Source organism: Macrobrachium nipponense, chromosome 10, assembly GCF_015104395.2.
Source record: "Macrobrachium nipponense isolate FS-2020 chromosome 10, ASM1510439v2, whole genome shotgun sequence".
In the NCBI taxonomy this organism is placed as follows: domain Eukaryota; kingdom Metazoa; phylum Arthropoda; class Malacostraca; order Decapoda; family Palaemonidae; genus Macrobrachium; species Macrobrachium nipponense.
The window spans coordinates 79172641-79195511 of record NC_087204.1 but is presented as its reverse complement, the minus strand read 5'-3'; the positions used below and the strand labels follow the sequence as shown (position 1 = coordinate 79195511).

Genomic DNA, 22871 nt, shown 5'->3' with positions numbered 1-22871 from the left:
TTCGGGCACCTCCAGCGGCGACCTTTGCGGCAAAATTTTGTATTTTCTTGACCGTTTTTCCAACTGGGTTTTATTGGTCGAACCCCAGACCCGCAAGCAGTAGTTCAGGACACTCAGTACCTACGACTGTACCACCTTGACTCGACAGTCTGGCTCAAATCTATCACTCACTCTGTTAAGATATAACAGGATGCCAGTTACCTTTTTGCGTAGTTCGTCAATATGTGCATAAAAAGTCATGCTACAATCCATGAAAACTCCCAGGTTTTTAACTGTGTGTGACGGAACAAGTGTCACATTACTGAATTTTATGTTCGTGTTCTCCGGGATGCGAGAGATATACTGTCTTGATCCAAAGAAAATGACCTGGGTCTTGCCTTCGTTAAGTAATAGGCCGTTACTATTAAAATAATATTTTGCAATAGTCAATATATTTTCGGCTCTATCAAATCATCGAGCTTTTTCAAGTCCCCAGTCAGCAAAATCTGTGTATCGTCAGCATAAATAACAAGAAGTCCATCCCGTATATGTTGTGGTAGATCATTGATATAGGTAAAAAACAGCAATGGCCCAAAATCGACCCCTGGGGTACACCAAAAGATATCTCCTCAGGAGAGGATAGAACTGAATCAACACGAACAGATTGGAAGCGATTGCTCACAATTTTCGAACCAAAAAGAGTCGACATTGACTTTAGCTAATTTATTTATTAGAATCTGATGATTAACGCTGTCAAACGCTTTGGATAGATCCAATATTAACAGGAGAGATAATTTCTTATTTTCTATATTTTTCATATATTTTATTGGTAACTGTAAGTAGCACAGTTTCTGTTGAAAGATTGGGTCTAAAACCATGTTGCTCGATAACTAGTAAATTATTTGAGTCAAGGTAAGATATCAGTTGAATGGCAATTATTTTCTAGAGTAGTTTTGAGATGACAGGCAACAGAGATATTGGTCTATAATTTTCAACGTTTTCAGTGTCTCCACTTTTGTAAAGGGAACTACGTAAGGATGTTTCCAAAGGTCAGGGTAGTTACCTGTAACAATTGAGGTGTTGACAATAACAAGAATGTAGAATATTGTAACGGGCAGAGAGTCAATCAAAAATCGAAACGGAATTCCGTCAGAACCACAAGAGTTTTTGGGTTTCAGATGTTTTATTACAAGAATCAGAGTGTCCATATCAATTGGCTGAGGTCGGAATTTATTTATTGTAAATAATGATGTAGAGGGCTGATCATAATGGAGTTGATTGTTATTGCAGATATTTTCTTGTGATCTGGCGTACGTTTCCCTTCCTATATTGGCAAAATATTGATTAAAATCATCTGCTCTCTTCTGAGCATCAATGTCTGTGGTTTCAAGTGATCTCCCAGGAGGAGACTTTTTGTTCGGAGGTATTATTTTATTGATGACATTCCATGTTCCCCTCATATTACCCTTACATTTGGAAAATTCTTCCTTATAATAGTTTTTCTTCTTATTAAACAGCATTGTCTTAACGTGTTTCTTTTCCCTTTTGTAACTACTTTCAACATTTAGGTCTTGTCTATTCATTTTAAGTTCCTTAAGTATATTGTCTCTAGATCTCATTGCATCTTTAATTTCGGTGTCGATCCAAGGAGCAGGCGGGTGTCTCATTACCTTCGTAATAAAAGGAGCACGACGTCCAAACATTTCACAAAAGTAACGTTAAAAATATATGGACCTGATAGTGTACATCATCAGTAAATAAAATTGTATTTAAGGAACAGCAGTCATTTAAGATAAGTTCACAGAGTAATTCTGCGAATAATTCTTGAGACAACGAAAGTCTTAACAGTTGGAGGGCACTTTTCTTTTCTGATATTTATATTTGTAGTTAAAAGTTCATGATCACCAACTGAGCAAGGCAAGACATCAGAATGTACAACGAAATTAGGTCTATTGGTAATAATTAGATCCAAGAGAGTTGAGGAGATCGTTGTAATACGAGTTGGTTTTGTTGCCAATTGGCTCAAGTGGAGGGTTTTAATAATGTTGCCCATTCTATTATTGGGGAGAGGAGGTTATCATTGAAGTCACCTAGAATTAAGAGAGGTTTGTTTCTCAAGCACATGGATCCAAACACATCACAAAGATAATCATAGCTATCGTTTAGGGCATCGGAGATGACGGTAATACACAAGCCTATGATAAAGGAGGGAAATTTATTATATTGACTGACATCCAAAGATCCTCAATATGCCGTGGTCTCACGAGTTCAGGTGTCAGTAGCTTCACCCTCAAATGGCGTCGAACATAGATACAACCCCCCCACCTCTCCCCCATCACGACGATAGATAGAGAACTCGGGGATTTCAATGAAATTGCTATGTATTTCAGGTAAAAGCACGATTCACTTATACACATGATATCAACATTCCTGTTATTTGTTAAGAATTCGACATCATCAAAATTACCTAAGAGGGATTGTGCGTTTATATGCTCAACGGTTAGTCGATCTGTTGGAGTGTCATGACAGGGAGGAAGTAATTGTCATTCGCTATCTTGACATAATCTTGTTTTGTGTCCATATAACCCTTACACCTGTCCACATCTAATCCTACGCTATAAAACTGGCATTGAAAAAGAGCATGGCCGAGTTCACCGCAGTTATAACAAGGGCGACGTCGCGATAGATTTACTGCTTCACCTGTCTGAGTTTGCCCGTATTTATAACTGGCAAAATTAGTAGCCGAGTTTCTTCGCCACGCCTCAGCGAAGGAGAGCTGTGACGGCCATGATGATCACCATCAGAGAGAGATAGAGAGAGAGAGAGAGAGAGAGAGAGAAAGAAAGAGAGAGAGAGAAAATCGTTAATGACTTTGATGACTATGGTATCATAATTTATCTGTGAAATTCAAAAATATACACCTATTTTGACCCTGTATTTGACCATGACCTCTATAGGCGCTCTACTGCCTGTTTAAGTTAGCACGGAAAAAGCCGCTATTCGCAAAATAGAGAAAATCTACTACAAGTGTAATGCTACTGAAGTAGGGCATTACTTTTAATACAAAGTATGCTTGAGAGAGGGTCTGCTTCCTAAGTAAAATAGAAATAATAATACTAATAATAATGTTAAAAAATCCACAATTATAAATTAAAATATATTTCTATGTAAAATATATAATTGTGGATTTTTGATCAATTTGTTTTCACGAGACTGTGAATTTTGGACAACAACAAACAACGACAACAACTAATAATAATAATAATAATAATAATAATAATAATAATAATAATAATAATAATAATAATAATAATAATAAATGTAGGTAAAAGACCATCCTTTAATCATGTACTATTGAGAGCAACAGCGGCATCACCTGCTTGCAGTTTATCAATTTTCATTAATAATAACTAATAATAATAATAATAATAATAATAATAATAATAATAATAATAATAATAATACTAATAATAATAATAAATAAATGAATAAATAAATAAATAAATTAATTAATTAATTAATGAGTACCTGTATCCGGAATCGTCTCAGGATCTAATCAACTCTTTGACACTTACTAATAAGACTTTAAGACTAAAAAGAAGAGATGGATGTATAACCTTTTTCTAACTGAATTGACGGAAGTAATAAATTCGAAATTGAGAGAGTATATACATGATTTTGACAGTAAATGACTTTAAAATCTATCTACAAAGCAGAAAAATTCGAATCTTACAAATTTAGATTATTGTCAGATCTGTTATCTACGTCACTGTAATATATTTTCTACATAAATACAAATGCAATAATTTTTAAAGGCTAGAATCAATTTCAGTCTTATGTTATGTCATAGTACAGCCTAGAATTTTTGTATAAATAAGTTACTGAAATGGGCAAATGTACGTACCTTGCCCTAATCACGTTGATGACGGCTTTGCTAGTTTATTACTAAAGCCATATATTTAAATATCCTTGGATTTCAGTTACATATATCGCTTTTCAACTGTTCCATGAAGTCCGACTGAAATCACACATTTACCAAAGAATATCCATTCATTTCTCATCTCCTGAATATCATAGTCGCCCCCAAAATGTTTCCAATCCACCGAACATACATCGACTTCATTTGTCGTCCGAATTCCAACTAATTATATGATGAGCTGATCCTCTGCGTTTTTCAACCTACTGGTTTCACGACTTTAAGATCATGAGATAATTTTGCTGAAATATTATCGTACTGCCTTTACCTCGTTTCTAAGGGATTTCTGATTGTGTGTGTTCAAAGGTTTCGATAAATTACATTTTAGGTTATTTTCGTCCAAAAATGTTTCCCTTATTTGACGATAACGACTTCATAGATACTATAATCACTCAGTTTTATAGCTAAGATTTCCATTTCAAGGGAATGAGTTAATATTCATGAATACAAAACACTATCGGGATTGAATATATGATACGACAACTGTGTTCCATAATTTACGTAAATATATATATATATATATATATATATATATATAGATATATATATATATATATATTATGTATAATATATATATATATATATATAGGTATATATATATATTATATTTCTAATTCATTCATTTTACATCCTTAATTTTCATATTTCAAAAGAATTCATGCCCATCAATAATAGCAACAATAACATCATCGATAACCAACGAAAAAAGCAATAATGATCGCATCTTCCATCCCAGGCAATATAAACCGATTCCAACCAGATTCTTCAAAAGAAGAAGAAGAAAAAAGAAAACAAAAGAAAAGTCACGACATTCATCATTCATATTTTTAAAAGTCTGAGGATCGATTTCCCTGCAATAACCTCCTCTAATATCATTTCAGTGGCGAGATTCTGTTTGACATAGGAATCAGTTTAACGAGCGTCATAAAAGTGGGGGAATTTGGACTCTTTATGAGATATAAAGAGCGCCCAGACTCTCGCCTTTTCCCTGATAAGGGAGTCAGCGAGAGAGTAAGATAGATGGAGAGAGAGAGAGAGAGAGAGAGAGAGAGAGAGAGAGAGAGAGAGAGAGAGAGAGAGAGAGGCGGGGAGTCAGAATAGGTGTAAAGATAGATCACAAATATATAAACACATACACACGCACTAATATATACGTATAATCACAGACGCATACATATAGATAGACAGATAGATAGACAGATAGATACATAAGGAAGGTAGTTAGCCAGATATACAGCGAGAAACAGAGATAAGAAAACAAATGAGATATTTTGATATATATGAAAAGTAATAAGAAGTGCTTCTGTAAGGCATATTCTCGAGTTTTGTTTTGTTTGTTTTTATTTAAATCTACACCTAATAATAAATAAATAGAATAAAATAGTGCCCATATAATATACGTATATAACTATTTATATATATATATATATATATAGATATATATATATATCATAATTTTTTTATATATATATATAAACTTTGGGCATACATGAAAAATTGTAAATTATACTTCAGTCTATCAAAAATACAGCTGTAAAAATTAATACACACACATTATATATATATACGTATACACACACATAATATATAATATATATATATATATATATAATATATATATATATAGTCATGTAGCAGCTTTAAAATTCGCATTTTGATACATTTGCTTTTTTGAAGGCATTCCCAATTTTCACTGGTACTCTTTTGTATTCTCCCAAATATATCTGCTATTAAGAATATAGTTATTCCCTTAAAGAAGATACACCTATTATTACTAATCACATACGAGCAATTATTATCAGCCATATATACTACTACTACTATTAATACTACTACTGCTACTATTTCTAAACTACCGCAACCGGGCATGAAATTAAGAACTACAAATTCTTTGAAATTGCTACATAACAGTTACGTAACCTCAACCTTTTTTTTTATGTTGACAAATGATAGGAAATAAACGTAATTAGTCGATATAATTCTTTGAAGGCTTCTTATTCATTAACCAATTAACTGCCAGTTGATCACTCTACGGGGATTATTCTATCTGAATGATGGCACATTTGAAAAGTGGAAAATAATAATAATAATAATAATAATAATAATAATAATAATAATATTGCAGAACGTATGTGCTCCTAGAACCAGCACACATAGTGAGAAAAGTGATGGACTTCTAAGGAGGCAGGATGCAACCCGGAACCCCATACTACAAATACCACCTAGTCGAATAGGTGGTATTCGACTGTGATACACATACACGCACAAAATAAATAAATAAATGCTATAAATAAATAATAACTAATAATATAATATAATAATAATAATAATAATAATAATAATAATAATAATTATTAATTAATTAATTAATTATTATTATTATCATTATAATATATTATAATTATATTATTAACATTATATTATTATTATTATTATTATTATAACAACTGTATGATTTGTAGTGAAGAGACATAGACTTATTGAATTAATGAAATAAAGACAATTTCTCTGCGGTTACTTTGTTAAACTGGATTTACATATCAACTGACGTCGATAGTACACGCACCGAAGACTATTAAATTTAAATTGGGAAGAGAGAGAGAGAGAGAGAGAGAGAGAGAGAGAGAGAGAGAGAGAGAGAGAGAGGTTTGCGACTTGCGAAAAAGTAAACTAGTAAAAAGCAGTCAATAAAACGTGCCATTTTCCTATCTCCTCCTCACTCCAACCCCTTCTCACACCTCCAGCCTCGCTCCCCGGACCCGCAGGTGACCCCAGGGGGTGGGCCATTATGTCTCAGATAGCAAGGACCCCATTAATTTCACAGAGAGCAAACGCGTAGCCTCGTAAAGAAGAGAGGTCTCTATTATGTCGGTCGACGGATAGGCTTTCCGCAATATACGGATAGAGGAGGAGCGCCCGAGACCCGAGGGCGAGAGAGAGAGAGAGAGAGAGAGAGAGAGAGCGAGCGCCCGCGAACCGTATTTTGTTTCGGACGATTTCTAAACGGATACTCGAAGATGTTTTTGATCTCTCTTAACAGCATTGACTACCTTTTATACTTCCTTGCCTCTCGAGGAAAAGCTATGACTGTATCTCTATGAAAGGGTCTTGCCATGGCATTACAGGCTATACTGCCTCGTAGGCGCGGCGGTATTTATAAATCACAAAGAACGCGGCTCTCAGACTTTCCTCCCTCAGAAAGCGAAAGTTAAAAATCCACTTTGAAGATGATGTTCACAAAGGACTACCTTTGTTCACCCTGAGAAGATTGCTATCATGGTTAAGTAAAAAAGCGGAAGGAAGGGAAAGTAAGTCACGGTGAAAAAATTATATACTTTTTTTGTGTGTGCGTCAGTTATGCTCATCAGCCATCACAGGTGTGGCTCTTTATTTTGACTAGTGTAACTGTCCTGTCAAAATGACGACGACTGCTAGGTAATTTTGCAATTTCATCATGCATGTAATTTATAAAGTACATTATTTGCCTTGATTTTCTTATGTAAGGTTCTATAAATGTGGAGCTCATTGTCGGTAGAATATTTGTGCTCCGTACAGAAAAAAACAAAAAAAACATGTATCGATTCGTATTTAATGCAGCAGGATATTTCATGTATCCATAAATAAAAAATGCAATTCATTAAATGTATTTATAAAAGAAAATTCAAACTGGTAAAATTCACGTCATCAGAACAAAATCCTATGGTAACGAGATGGCGAAGGATTAGGACCTCACTGATTTTCATAGTAGTTAAATGCCTAACAGAATCGAAAACAAGATTACTTTAAATACTCCTTGGAAGCAGGTGACAACGGTCACTGGTGAATTGAATTGAATACAGAATTTAGGACAAATGCCAAGCATTGGGACCTCTGAGATCATTCAGCGCTGAAATGGAAACGGCCACTAAAAAGTGTGAAAGGTGTAACAGGACGAAAACGTCGCAGTTGCATTATGGATCAATTGTTAAGGTTGAAAGGAAGATGGAAGAAAGACAATATGAAAGGAGGTACAGTAAAAGAAACAAAAGGGGTTGAAGCTAGGTGCCGAAGGCACGCTGCAAAGAACCTTAAGCAATGCTTGCAGTGCACCGCACGAGGTGAACTACGACACTAAAACTTACGGGGAACGGACACTAGTGTCTGACTCGGATACATAACAGTCAAAGGAATGGCGAGCTTAATGAGGCTGAGACCTGCCAGACAAGGTGAGGTAAGATCATACCACAAACCACGTCGTCATTCTATGCCAAACACCATTTGCTTTCAAGCAAAATAATACACTTAGTTCTTATAACAACTTACGTTTCCATTTCTTGCCATTTTGGTGGTTATTTGACCTTCATTCTCCCTTATTGACTCTGCTTTGATATAAAACTGTCACAGTATGAATAATAACAATAATAATAATGATAAAAATGTTAAAAGAATCATCAAGGTTCCCATGAACTATCCGGTCCAGTACGTAATGGAGGGGGACGGGTGGGGTTTAATGCTCGTTTAGGTTTCCAGAGAGAGCTGATACTCATCAGCCAGATTAGGCTTCTTCGGGAGTCCCATCTTCTTCCTCCAGACGCCCGTAACTTAACTCCGTTGGCACCTTGACCGTTGGAGAGCTCAGGCATTCAGTGCGTTATCGCCTGCCCGAGTTTCAATCGCTTGACATAAAAGGCATTAACGGCCATCAATTTGCCGTGAATAGCGTTCGCTACTGGTGGGTCGCGGGGTGGGGGAAGGGGGGGGGGGGGGGGGGGGGGGGGGTTGGGTCAGGTGGTGTTGTCCCGATGGTTAAGGGGGTAGAGTGGGAAGGGAGCCCGGGTGGTGTTGTCCTGATGGTTAACGACCAAGGAAGGCTATATGCTCGAATGGTGTCACACGGACGTGTTTTTTTTTTTTTTTATCTTTACTATTTTTTGCATCTTGCCGCCAAACTTTGTATATCATACAATGGATATACGTTTAATTGGTGTCACACAAACACGTTTTGGGGACAATTTTTGCACATTGCATCTTGCCACTCTGTCGATCTTCTCAGTTCCAGAGGTCTGTTATTCCTCCTCACACCGTTGGACTGTGGAATGCATTTCTACCCTTAAACAATTCACCTTGTATTTCAATAACTCATTTATAGTTTTATCTGTTTATGTATCAATTCATCAGATGAATATTTAATTTTCTAGTAACGGATCTCTTCTTTCTGTGTCTCCTGTTATCTTCTGTAATTTCTTTCAGATGAACAACATAATCTTTAGAAGCTTGAACCTTAAGTCAGTGGGCATAGGCTTGTTCCATATGAATAGGGGCTTATTTGCTGAATAATAATAATAATAATAATAATAATAATAATAATAATAATAATAATAATAATAACAAATTTATAAAAAAAATGGCTACTTCAGCAGCGTTACATTCGTAGAGATTCTTCTCTATCTTCTGAATAGCGGCTTTTTCCGTGCAACTTAAACAGGCTAGTAGAGCGCCCATTGAGGTCATGATCAAATACAGTGTCAAAATCGATTTGAATTTTTCAGATAAACTATGATATCATTGTCAAAGTCATTAACGATTCTCTCTCTCTCTCTCTCTCTCTTTCTTGAAGCGAGCTTTCGTCTGGAGCTGCCAAACATCCTCTAGGATAGGAAGCTGAGGGTGGACTGCTTTTGGTGTGGTGTCCGTCCTCCTTATATTTGGGGTCGTCAGCAGGGGGTCTGCCCCATGTTGATCTCCTATTGGCTGGTCGCGGTAGTTCTTCTTTTTCATTGGTGACTTGAGCCAGGTCTCAAGCCACTTTCGCCGAGTCGATGGTTGCGAAGCTGCAGGCTCTGCAGCCGTCTAGATCTCCTGAGCTGTGCGGTAACGTTAGAATTGACAGAACTGATTGTAAACAGAATCCTCTCAATTCTTCTAATGACTTGTTTCTCTGGCACACTGATATTTCTAAGCAGCTGTCCGATGCTCACAGCTGCTCAGAAATTTCAGTGTGCCAGAGAAGCAAGTCATTAGAAGAATTGAGAAAATACTGTATAAAATCAATTCTGTCAATTCTGCCATCATATTCAATAAAATGTTTGAAAGAACGTCTTTTTCCAGCATACAATAATAATAATAATAATAAAAATAATAATAGAAAAATGCGCCTTAGTCAACATACAAAAAGGCAAAGCAACGAGAACTGAAGGGATAAAGCTACCAGATGGGAGCAACATGAGACAGGATACAAATACCTGGGAATAATGGAAGGAGGGGATATAAAACACCAAGAGATGAAGGACACGATCAGGAAAGAATATATGCAGAGACTCAAGGCGATACTCAAGTCAAAACTCAACGCCGGAAATATGATAAAAGCCATAAACACATAGGCAGTGCCAGTAATCAGATACAGCGCAGGAATAGTGGAAATGGACGAAGGCAGAATCCGCAGCATAGATCAGAAAACCAGGAAACATATGACAATACACAAAGCACTACACCCAAGAGCAAATACGGACAGACTATACATAACACGAAAGGAAGGAGGGAGAGGACTACTAAGTATAGAGGACTGCGTCAACATCGAGAACAGAGCACTGGGGCAATATCTGAAAACCAGTGAAGACGAGTGGCTTAAGAGTGCATGGGAAGAAGGACTAATAAAAGTAGACGAAGACCCAGAAATATACAGAGACAGGAGAATGACAGACAGAACAGAGGACTGGCACAACAAACCAATGCACGGACAATACATGAGACAGACTAAAGAACTAGCCAGCGATGACACATGGCAATGGCTACAGAGGGAGGGCTAAAGAAGGAAACTGAAGCATGATAACAGCGGCCACAAGATCAGGCCCTAAGAACCAGACATGTTCAAAGAACGATAGGCGGAAATAACATCTCTCCCATATGTAGAAGTGCAATACGAAAAAAATGAAACCATGAACCACATAGCAAGCGAATGCCCGGCACTTGCACAGAACCAGTACAAAAAGAGGCATGATTCAGTGGCAAAAGCCTCCACTGGAGCCACCTGTGCAAGAAACATCAGCTACCTTGCAGTAATAAGTGGTACGAGCACCAACCAGAGGGAGTGATAGAAAACGATCAGGCAAAGATCCTCTGGGACTATGGTATCAGAACGGATAGGGTGATACGTGTAAATAGACCAGACGTGACGTTGATTGACAAAGTCAAGAAGAAAGTATCACTCATTGATGTCGCAATACCATGGGACACCAGAGTTGAAGAGAAAGAGAGGGAAAAAATGGATAAGTATCAAGATCTGAAAATAGAAATAAGAAGAATATGGGATATGCCAGTGGAAATCGTACCCATAATCATAGGAACACTAGGCACGATCCCAAGATCCCTGAAAAGGAATCTAGAAAAACTAGACGCTGAAGTAGCTCCAGGACTCATGCAGAAAAGTGTGATCCTAGAAACGGCGCACATAGTAAGAAAAGTGATGGACTCCTAAGGAGGCAGGATGCAACCCTGAACCCCACACTATAAATACCACCCAGTCGAATTGGAGGACTGTGATAGAGCAACAAAAAAAAAAAAAAAAAAAAAAAAAAATAATAATAACTTTGTACACCATACAGCAGTGTTTCTTAAACATTCTTGTGCAGCGGACCCCTTTTATTAAAATTACTCTATGTAGCGGACCCTTTATTATGATAATTTCCCTCTTGGGTTTAAAAGTGTTTTCAAGGTATAATATATACTACTAAAACTGCTACTAAATTATTTATTAATGATTTATCTTCAACAACATTATTAATTTTGCAGTTTTGCACAGAAATTTTAGTGAACTTAACAGCAACGCTTCCTCCTCACATCTCGAACCGTACTTAATGCAACGAATTGTACTGTTTTTGCTGATTCTTTACTATTGGAATATCTGGCTCCAATCTGCTGAGATTCAGTCGTAATTAGTTCATTGTTGCTTGATCATAAATACCACTGCTTTCTACAAAGTTGTTAAATTGCGCCCATTCTAATCTGACGAGCACCATTGTCAGAAGCCAAGAGGATTTGATGGTATAAATATAGGAACTTAGGACATTTTGGTCACAAATGTTTTTGAGCCACGTTTTGGCCTAAAATTTATGTGATACCGACGGCCAAATTATCCTGCGGACCCCTTGGAACATTCCACGGACCCCTGGGGGTTGGCGGACCACACTTTAAGAAACACTGCCATACAGGAATATCTGCTATTTATTGACTGCAATATTGAAGTCGCAAGCGTTCGCGCTCGCGTGACTTCAATGTCAACGCAACACACAAAAATTGTTGATTGTTTTATAGAAAAAGATTGTTGCTTAGTGCTAGGTTTGACGGCAGGATATTAAGAGCTTTAAAAAAAAAAAAGCGCCTGCGTAGCGCCACCTTTACTCGCAACGAATTGCGAATATTTTTCTTTTAATTTATCAGGATTGGGCTTTATGGCAACGCTCGTGCTTAATGGAATGGCATTGTTTGTACGTCAGTCTCTTCGGTCAAGTTGATGGACTAATAGATTTATAACGCATGTGGGCATCACGACAACAAAGGTCATTGACACTGGGACAGAGAGGTCTCTCGGTCGTAGTTGATTTTTATCACCTGTCCTGATAACTATAAAAGTGTCAGGGAATATGGCGGGATACTTAAAAGAAAATAATGAAAAAGACAATTATATGATTCATTTCTTCCTGTGCTTTTGTTTTACTCTGTAGCATCTTTCAAAACAAACTTATTTCTTCTTCTTCGTTGTCCATTTCTAAGTCGGGTCGCTGTTTCCTACCCGCCTTCTCCACCTTTCTCTGTCCAGTTCATCCTGACTTCTTAAACAAACATTTTGCTATTCTCTTATTTTTGTTCTTATCAACTCTCGGCTACATCGGGTTTAACAACAAAAGTGAAAGTAATTTCTAAACAGTTACTCCTTTTACTATGGGCACCTTCAAAGAACAAGTTTGTGCACTGAGATGAAACATTATGCTTTGAAGACGAGGAAGACGAGCGAATAAAAAAGCGAAAATATATATACATGCAATTCTCCGCTCTGAGACATATTATATATGGGGTTGAAAGAGTATTTACAAATACAGCTGCTCCATGATTAAGCAAACTATAGAAATAACCAAAATGCAACACTTCTCAACAAGAAAAAAGGAAATATGAAAATACAGAAAGTAAGTCTTAGTAAGCATTTTAATAATACAACTTCTCTATTTGGGTAAAAATGAAGGTAACCACATTACAAAAACCTAATAAAAAAAAGGAAAAAAATATCCTAATATAACATTTTCGTAAATAAATTTCCATCACTGTTTAAAAACTAAAAATAATTTACTCACGACAAGAGCCAAAATGAAGGAAGGAAGTGTTAGCTCCTGACGCACAAGCCCTGCGTTGAAGATGGCACTCCGAGGCGTAGGTCGTTCCGTCAGTGCCACAAACGGCGCGGTTGCTCGGGCACTCCTCGGGGCATTGGCACTGTCCCTGATAACACTCACCATAAGGGCAAAAGATTCCTTGACACGAGTCTGAAAGAAGACAAGGAAAGGGAAATGAAGTTTCTGAGATGAAAATTCTATATAGTAAATATATATGTATATATATATATATATATCTATATATATATATATATATGTATATATATATGTGTGTATATATATATATATATATATATATATCTATATATATATTATATATATGTAATGTATATATTTACACATATATATTATATTGAAAAATATCATACCCACACAGGCATACATGCTACACAAACACATACATATGTACATTCATACATATATAATTATACATACACTCACACATACAATCTATATATATATATATATATATATATATATATATATATATTATATATAAACATACATGTACATACATACGTGCTTGTGTGTTTACCGTTCACAAACGTAAATATATTCTATAAAATTCAAATTCTGACTGTTGTATAAATGATATAGTTGAATGAATAAAAACGCGCACAACTTCACGGAGAATGTTCGTCATCTGGTTGTCAACCCTCCTCTCAGACGTTATTCTTTTTTCTTCTTCCCTTCCTCTCGTGCGGACGCTGGCATTTCTGGGTATTAAGTCTCTTTTGTTGTTTATCCACTGTTATTATTTACTTGTCAGACAGAAAGAGATCTCATGTGTATGTATCTAATCACTGTGAACATTGCCAATCAACCAGGAGAAAGTAATTATAAGAACATTACAACTGAATATTGTTCCACTGATATTCCCCAGAAATAAGCGTTCCAAATACACAACGTGCAGGGTCCAGGGCGTAAATAAACCAGCACATACATACATACATATGCAAACATACATACAAAGATATATATCTAGATATATATGGGTATATATATATACATATATATATATATATATATATATATATATATATATATATATATATATATATATATATGAGTGTGTGTGTGTGTGTGTGTAGTATGGAATATTTTCTTTATCTTATGATTATTATTAAAATGTCCTGTTGATTACAATGACTATCTTGTTTGGATTGTAAATATGTTGAAACTTCACTTCTTTATTGCTGATGGTTTTATATATATAGCTATATACTATATATATACATACACACACACACACACACACACACATATATATATATATATATATATATATATATATATATATAATATATATATATATAATATATATGTAGTGTTGTGTGTGTGTATGTGCAAGTGTATTTTTATATGAAAGAGTACTGAGGAACGTACATAGTGTAAATTAATACTAGAAAATATGCCCTGTACTACAACCTTGAATTGAGGAAAAAAAAAAAATATAATATAGTATATCTATATATATATATATATATATATATATATTTATAACAAAGCCTAAACATGATCAAGAAGTTAAAATCAAATGACTCATTTGAAACCTGCATTCCTGCCACCTTCATTAAAGACAATGTATTGCGAGAAAGAAGTCGAGAGTAGCGCCGAATGAAAGGGCCGCATTGAGTGCCAGCAGCCGAAGCCATTAATACAGCGATTCCTTGGCGGCCTTGGCAGACTAATAATTACCAGTGCATGACTCTTGTTTATGGGCCTCATCTCCCAGAGGAATTTCCCAGGAGCTGGTCATGATCGTGTTCCGTTCCGCTGGCTTAAAGGAATGGTATGGTCAAGTTTCTAGGTCATGTTGCCTTATGTCGTTTTTCTTTTTTAATTGGACCCTTCTGAATATTGAAGATATTTGGCTAAAGCTGATGGTAAATTTTTGTCTGTATGCATTTTTTCTTTTTAGCTCGACCTTCCTAATATTTAAAAAATTACGCTAATTTGGGGGTACGTTCAAATTTCTTGGTAATGTTTCCTTAAGAAGGTTTTTCCTAATTACAGCCTTCTGAAAAGTTGATGATGTGTTTAATCAAAATAAAATTACACATTCTTTTATTCTTAAAGGTATTTGACTACAACATTCAAAATACTCATGAAACCTGGGTAAAATTAACATTTACCTTCGAAAGGTTTTTATACGTAATCATACCAACATACAGCAAATCTGACTGACGCTGGTGGTGGTATCTAATTTTAGTAATATTTTCATTACGAAAAATTTTTAGTGGAACCATTTCTAACAAACAAAAACCAGGAACAATATTTTCGTTATCATTAAATTTCTTGGTACTGCTTTCTTTCCACAAATTTCACGCTTAAATTTTACCGATATAAACAACAAATTTGGAGGAAGGCAGGCTCTTGTTTATTGGTAATGTATTCTTTTCTCAAGGTTTTTAAAACTAAACCATTACAGGCATGCAACAAATTCGTCGAATGATGTTGCCATGATTAAATTTGCTATTACTGTTTTCGTCATTTATTTTCCTTGAGGTATATAAGTTAGACTTCCAAAATAGAATATTCAGAATATGAAACGAAAAAAGCTAAATTTGAATAAGTATCCATGTGAGTTGAAGTTCCGTTAAAGTTTATTATTTGTTCATATTCCTTGGTACTGGTTTTACATGTTTTTTTCCCTTAATAATTCATACTAAACGGTTAACGAATTGAACGCAAGTTCATGGTTTTCTTGAGTCTTGATATGTTCCTGTTTGAAAAAGAAAAAAAATGACACCCAGGATATCTAACGAACATGAAACGAAGAGGGAGTTGGTAGGAGGGTATGCGGAAGATGTGGCTCTCTCTCTAAACCGAAAAGACATTATTTAATTCCTTGGGGCGAGAGATGAACGTTACAAAATCTTGACAAGCGACCCATTCAAAACAATTTGAAATCACGCGTTGCCTTTCGTTTCCATGTTGGCTCGTTGTATAGTTTTCCCTGAGAACCGCCCCTTAGAATAAGGTGTTTCCGAACCAAAAGACAGGATCTTCGTGTACGATTCTATACATTAAAATCTGAGCTCTCTCTCTCTCTCTCTCTCTCTCTCTCTCTCTCTCTGTATAAATATTCATATTATAAGGTAAATTATTATAATTAAAATTTTAATTATAATATATATATATATATAATGTATGCTTATATATATATATATATATATTATATATATATATAATCTACACGCGAGTGTGTTTGTATGATTGTGAACTGGAAGAAAGATGACGTAACCGAATGTGTTATTATTGAGGCCCTGAACTTGCGTCGGTTGTACTGGAACTATTAATGATGCATATTCTCTCTCAACATGCAAGGGGAAAGAAATTGACAAAAAGCTTGGAGACGAATAAGCTGGTTTTAGAAATGCGTTAGGGCATATTGTGCAGCAGTGTATGAAATCTAAATAATCCTTTATCTCGGTTTTGTTGATTATAGATGGCATTTGACAGCGTCTTCCAGACCAATAATATGACTGGTCTGGCATCGTCATAACATTCCGGGTAAATATATAAAGCGAATCTAAATTATTCATGAACGAAGTGGATGCAAATTAAGTATTGATGAGGTTTTGTTTAGTGAATTTAGTGAAGTGTTGGTAAATAGTGGGGTGGCGTAAGGGGATGGTTCGATAATTTTGTATTGGACCTTTTCCTTGAATTGATCATGAAAACGGTGGTTGGATATGGAAGTGAAGGTATCGATTAAAAGTTGGGGCAGATTTCTAATATGTTGATGCTATTGTATTAATCAGAAAAAGACCAAAAGGTTGACAAAGCTTGCTTAAAAAAAAAAACTCATCATATATCTAGAGATGGGACTCACAATAAATGAAAAATGAAGTATGAAATCGGTGCATACGCATAGGATTAAAATAGGATTAATGAGGTTGATCTTTCACATATTTATGAACAATAGTATCCAGCACAGGCTCTTTCAAGATGGAATTTAGTGAAAGAGTGAAATAAAAAGCACCTTAAACGATGAACAGCCCGACTAACATTTGGAAATCAAATAGGATGAAACCGCATACGGAAGTAAGTTACGTATGTCTAGGTATAAAGGATTTTGTCGATTTCAGCTTTAACAAGAATATTTTTAAATCAAATGGCAGGACTGAGTTAAAAATTATACTTTTTGGTAAATTGCAGAACTTCCTTATGTGGAGGACTTAATGATGAAAGGGAGATGACAATAGCATAAGACCTAGGCCTACTTGGATGAGAACTATGAAATGGAGGGGGTGGAGGGGGTCGCTGCGCCTAGAGATTAGTGGAGATTTGTGTAAGATAAAGCAAAGATGTCAGTAATGAAATTATACAGGGGCCCTTTGCGTCACGCGACGCTGAGGGCGGTATGTATGTATGAATGTATGTCTGCATGTATATATATGCATGTATGCACACACACACACACATATATATATATACACATATATATGTATATATGTGTATACACACATATATATACATATATATATTATATATCACACATATATATATACATATATATACATACATATATATATATATATTATATATATATATATATATATATATATATATATATATTATATATATATATATATATATATTATATATATATATATATATATATATATATATATATATATTATATATATATATATATATATATATATATATATATACTATATATATATATATATATATGCTTAGTGCCAGAGCCAGGAGTCAATCCATATTAATAACCATCAATGAAGGGAAGAGGACACACACAGGGGGGGGAAATGTACATGCTGTCTTTATTGCGACGTTTCGTAATTATCAAGTTAATTACATCGTCAGGCTGTTTAAAATGAAAAATAAATTTCCTAGTAAAATTGTAAAAACAAAACTAAATTAAAAATTCAGAAATGCAAAAAGCTAAAAAGTTATTCTTACAAGTGTACAAAATATACACATTAAAATTAAGGAAGTTAAATTATTCAAAAGGACATACATTAAAATGAAAGATAAATGAACATAAAATAAGCAAATATTGACAAAAGATTGAAAGCAGCAGTGAACAGTACAGAACAAAGAAGTTAAGGACCGACCTAGAGAGTGACAGCGTTAAACTAAACGTAAACATAAAAAACAAATAAATAACACAAGTCAAGACAAATACAGAGGGGAGGAAGACGTATGGGTGTTCAACGACGGAACAAGTTTGTTTAATAAAGAGCGATTCTAGAATAAACAAGGTCGTGCGGGTTGGTGGTATGGCCTAAAATACAGAAGTCTTTACTATCGTATATGTTTTACATATTTTGGAGTGATTTCTAATATTGGAGTGTTCTGGGCTTGCAATCCTGCTGCCAGTACGGAAGCTTGTGCCACGATGAGAATCGATTACGCACCTTAAGGAGTCTGCTGGTGGATCCACATAGGTCCCTGTTTGACATTCAGGGCAAGTATATTTATAAATAACACCAGAGGACATATAAGGCGATAATCGCTCCTTCGAGGTAAAGAGTGAACCGATGGTGGAAGGGTTCTTAGGGATTAATTTTACGTTTATGGCATGAAAATGTTCCTGAATGATTTTCTGTTGAACTTTTTGTGAAATTTAATGTCATGAGTAAATGGAAAGCATGCATAGAACTTCATTTTAGGGACAGTTAACACTCTTGGTTTAACAATGAAATGTTTTTTTCAGTAGGTGATCTAATTTCCTATAAATTAGCTTAGCAGGGAAACAGTTATTGTTAAAAAGTCAATTAAAAAATGTTATTTCGTTATGGAAAAGGACCCAGTTCGACGTAAGGACAAGTGGTCGGTGGAGAAGGGTAGAAACAGAGTTGGACTTAAAATTCATAAAAACAGGAGCTATAAAAGTTGGTACCAAGTCCAGTAAAAGTTTTCTTCCTAAAAATCGTGGTATTAAAACAGTCGTTTTCTCTGAAAACAAACTAAAACATTTCATTGTTAAACCAAAAGTTTCAACTGTCCCTAAAATGAAGTTCTATGCATGCTTTCCATTTACTCATGGCATTAAATTTCACAAAAAGTTCACAGAAATCATTCAGGAACATTTTCATGCCATAAACGTAAAATTAATCCCTAAGAACCTTTCACCATCGGTTCCCTCTTTACCTCGAAGGAGCGATTATCACCTTATATGTCCTCTGGTGTTATTTATAATATATATACTTCCATGAATGTCAAACAGGGACCTATGTGGGATCCACCAGCAGACTCCTTAAGGTGCGTATCGATTCTCATCGTGGCACAAGCTTCCGTACTGGCAGCAGGATTGCAGCCCAGAACACTCCAATATTAGAAATCACTCCAAATATGTAAAACATATATCGATAGTAAAGACTTGTTTCTGTATTTTAGGCCATACCACCAACCCGCACGACCTTGTTATTCTAGAATCGCTCTTTATTAAACAACTTGTTCCGTCGTTGAACACCCATACGTCTTCCTCCCCTCTGTATTTGTCTTGACTTGTGTTGTTTATTTATGTTTTTTATGTTTACGTTTAGTTTAACGCTGTCACTACCTCTTAGGTCGGTCCTTAACTTCTTTGTTCTGTAACTGTTCACTGCTGCTTTCAATCTTTTGTAAATTTTTGCTGATTTTATGTTCATTTATCTTACATTTTAATGTATGTCTTTTAAATAATTTAACTTCCTTAATTTTAATGTGTATATTTTGTACACTTGTAAGAATAACTTTTTTAGCTTTTGCATTTCTGAATTTTTAATTTTTAGTTTTTGTTTTTACAATTTTACTAGGAAATTTATTTTTCATTTTAACAGCCTGATGATGTAATTAACTTGATAATTACGAAAACGTCGCAATAAAAGACAGCATGTACATCTGTGTGGGTCTTTCTTCCCTTCATTGATATATATATATATATATATATATATATATATATATATATATGAGAGAGAGAGAGAGAGGAGAGAGAGAGAGAGACGAGAGAGAGAGAGAGAGAGATTCACCTCACATTCTTACCTCAAGACCAAACAGCTTTGGCACCATGATTCCGATTTTGGTTTCATGATTCTCGGGCAGGAAGAGAGACAGGTTCTTTGAAAATATAACCCGAGAATGTTTTGCTAAACTTAAAATACCTCAAGTTCATTTATTGTATGGACATTGTTAATAGCACCTTTCTGGCTTGTTTCGCCTTTTGAATCGTTATAATGGATCTACATACATACATAAGTATATATATACAAAGTACAACGCATGTACATAATTAAAAACTTGAAAAAGAAAATGGTAATTAAAGAACAGAAAAGCTTAAGCCTTTTACAGACACGACGAAGTACTCATTACTTCGAATAAACAGAGCTCTTTTCCAACACACACACACACACACAAATCTCTTCTCTGCATTCCAAGTCTAGACAAAAAAAAACAAACGATAAAAAAAAGTATATTCAAGGAATATTTTTCCTTCCCAGTCGATATCAAAAGCTCCGAGAATGAAAGTGAACGTCTTCATTATGATCACGGCGGAATACCGTGCAAGAAGAACTCCCCCCCCAGGCGCACCCCCCCCCCCCCCCCCCCTCTCTATCTCTCTCTCTCTCTCTCTCTCTCTCTTTACACGCACCTGATCTTCGGCACACGCTCCCAAGAGTCGGTTTATCACGAATACCCCGGCTAAGTTATTGTTGCGAGGGAGACGGAGACAGTGACTTAATCGGGATAAGCGTTGAGAGAGAGAGAGAAACAGTAATTTCAAATTTGTTAAATTCAAATAAACATGATTCGCACGAATATCTTTATCAGAGTTAATGTCAGACATAAACACACACAGACATACAGTGAGAGAGGAGAGAGAGAGAGAGAGAGAGAGAGTCCACTCAATACATGTTTGTTCAGATATGCAATCGAAAGAATAAGTTAATCAGAATCATGTTGCAGATAGATCAACAGACAGACAGAGATGTAAATCTGAATATATGTATTGCCCCTCTAAGAGGAGGGCTGACTTAAGCATTGAAATCCCATCTCTGAATATTACCAAGAACGACGAAAACGGATTAGATTTGATGTCATTGTTAATTGTAACTTAGATGATAGTTTTACCGGTTATTTATGGACAGATTGCTCATCATATCGACAACAGGTTTCTGACCTAATTCTCTAAATTAGTTAAGTAAGTGTAGACACAAATGAATATATTATTAACTTTATAGATAAAAGACCAGAATAGGGATAGAGAGGTAGGATCACTTTTCAAAAGTTACGAGTATATTCACTGTATATATATATATATATATATATAATATATATATATATATATATATATATATATATATATACATACATATATATATATATATATATATATATATATATATATATATATATATATATCTATTATATAGTAAAGATGTGTCTTTGTATGTATGCATACAGAGAAGATACTCGTAACATCTGGAAAGTGATCATACCTGTTTGTCCCTAAACTGGTCTTCCATCAGTAAAGTTATCAACATATTTATGCATTTCAATACTTACGCAACTAATTTAAATAATAAGGACACAAACTTAATGGTGATAAATTAATGTCATCTCTTTAAGCTATAAGCAATCATTCCACAGTCTTGAATTTAATCCATTTTCATGTTTACTGTTAATTTTCAGAGATAGGATTTTCATGCTTCAGTTAGCTCTATTCCTAGAGGGATGATACATACAGATTATTATCGCCATATATCTGTTGATCTATCTGAAAAATTATCCTGGTTGAGTTATTCTTTCACTTGCATAGCTTAACGGATTTGTATAACAGGCAGCGCTCTGTGTGTGTGTGTGTGTGTGTCGTGCATACAGGTGTCATTTGTCGACTCCAGGTTAGTTGCATTTAAACATATCTGAAGTTCCTCTCTCTCTCTCTCTCTCTCTCTCTCTCTCTCTCTCTCTCTATATTATATATATATATATATATATATATATATATATATATATATATATATGTATATATATATACATATCTCTCTCTCTCTCTCTCTATCTCGTATACATGCCTATGACTAGGTTTTTCATTCGACTTGTCGTTATATGAATTCAACAAGTTTGAAAAACTATTTCTCTTTCTCTCTCTCTCTCAACGCTCATGCCGATTAAGTCACTGTCTCCGTGTCCCTCGGAACAATAATTTAACCAGGGGTATTCGTGATAAACCGACTCTCGGAAGAGTGGGCTGAAGAACAGGTGCGTGTAGAGAGAGAGAGAGAGAGAGAGAGGAGAGAGAGAGAGAGAGAGAGAGAGAGAGAGATTGTTCTTGCGCGGTATTCCGCCGTGAACATAATGAAGACGTTCACTTTCATTCTCAGTCCTTTTGATATCGACTGGGAAGAAAAAATATTCCTTGAATAGACATTTCTCTATTCGCAGTTTTTTCTTTCTTTCTTATGTTTTTCATACCTGCTTAGTCTTGTGTTTTAATGCTGGGAAGAGATGAATTAATTTTCTTTTCTGGTGTGGAGAGAAGACGGTCTATTTATAAAAGACAATGAGCGCCTTTTCGGCCTGTCTGTAGAATAATT

General features: G+C 35.1%; 1 protein-coding gene across 1 annotated transcript in view; it reads right to left on the bottom strand.

The window, feature by feature from the left end:
* Window positions 1-22871, bottom strand: part of LOC135223718 (agrin-like) — a gene marked incomplete in the record, with an annotated part of 559093 nt that overhangs the window by 109090 nt on the left and 427132 nt on the right. The window contains 1 exon segment of the mRNA XM_064262461.1: window positions 13279-13467. Coding sequence (XP_064118531.1) covers window positions 13279-13467 — 189 coding nt within the window.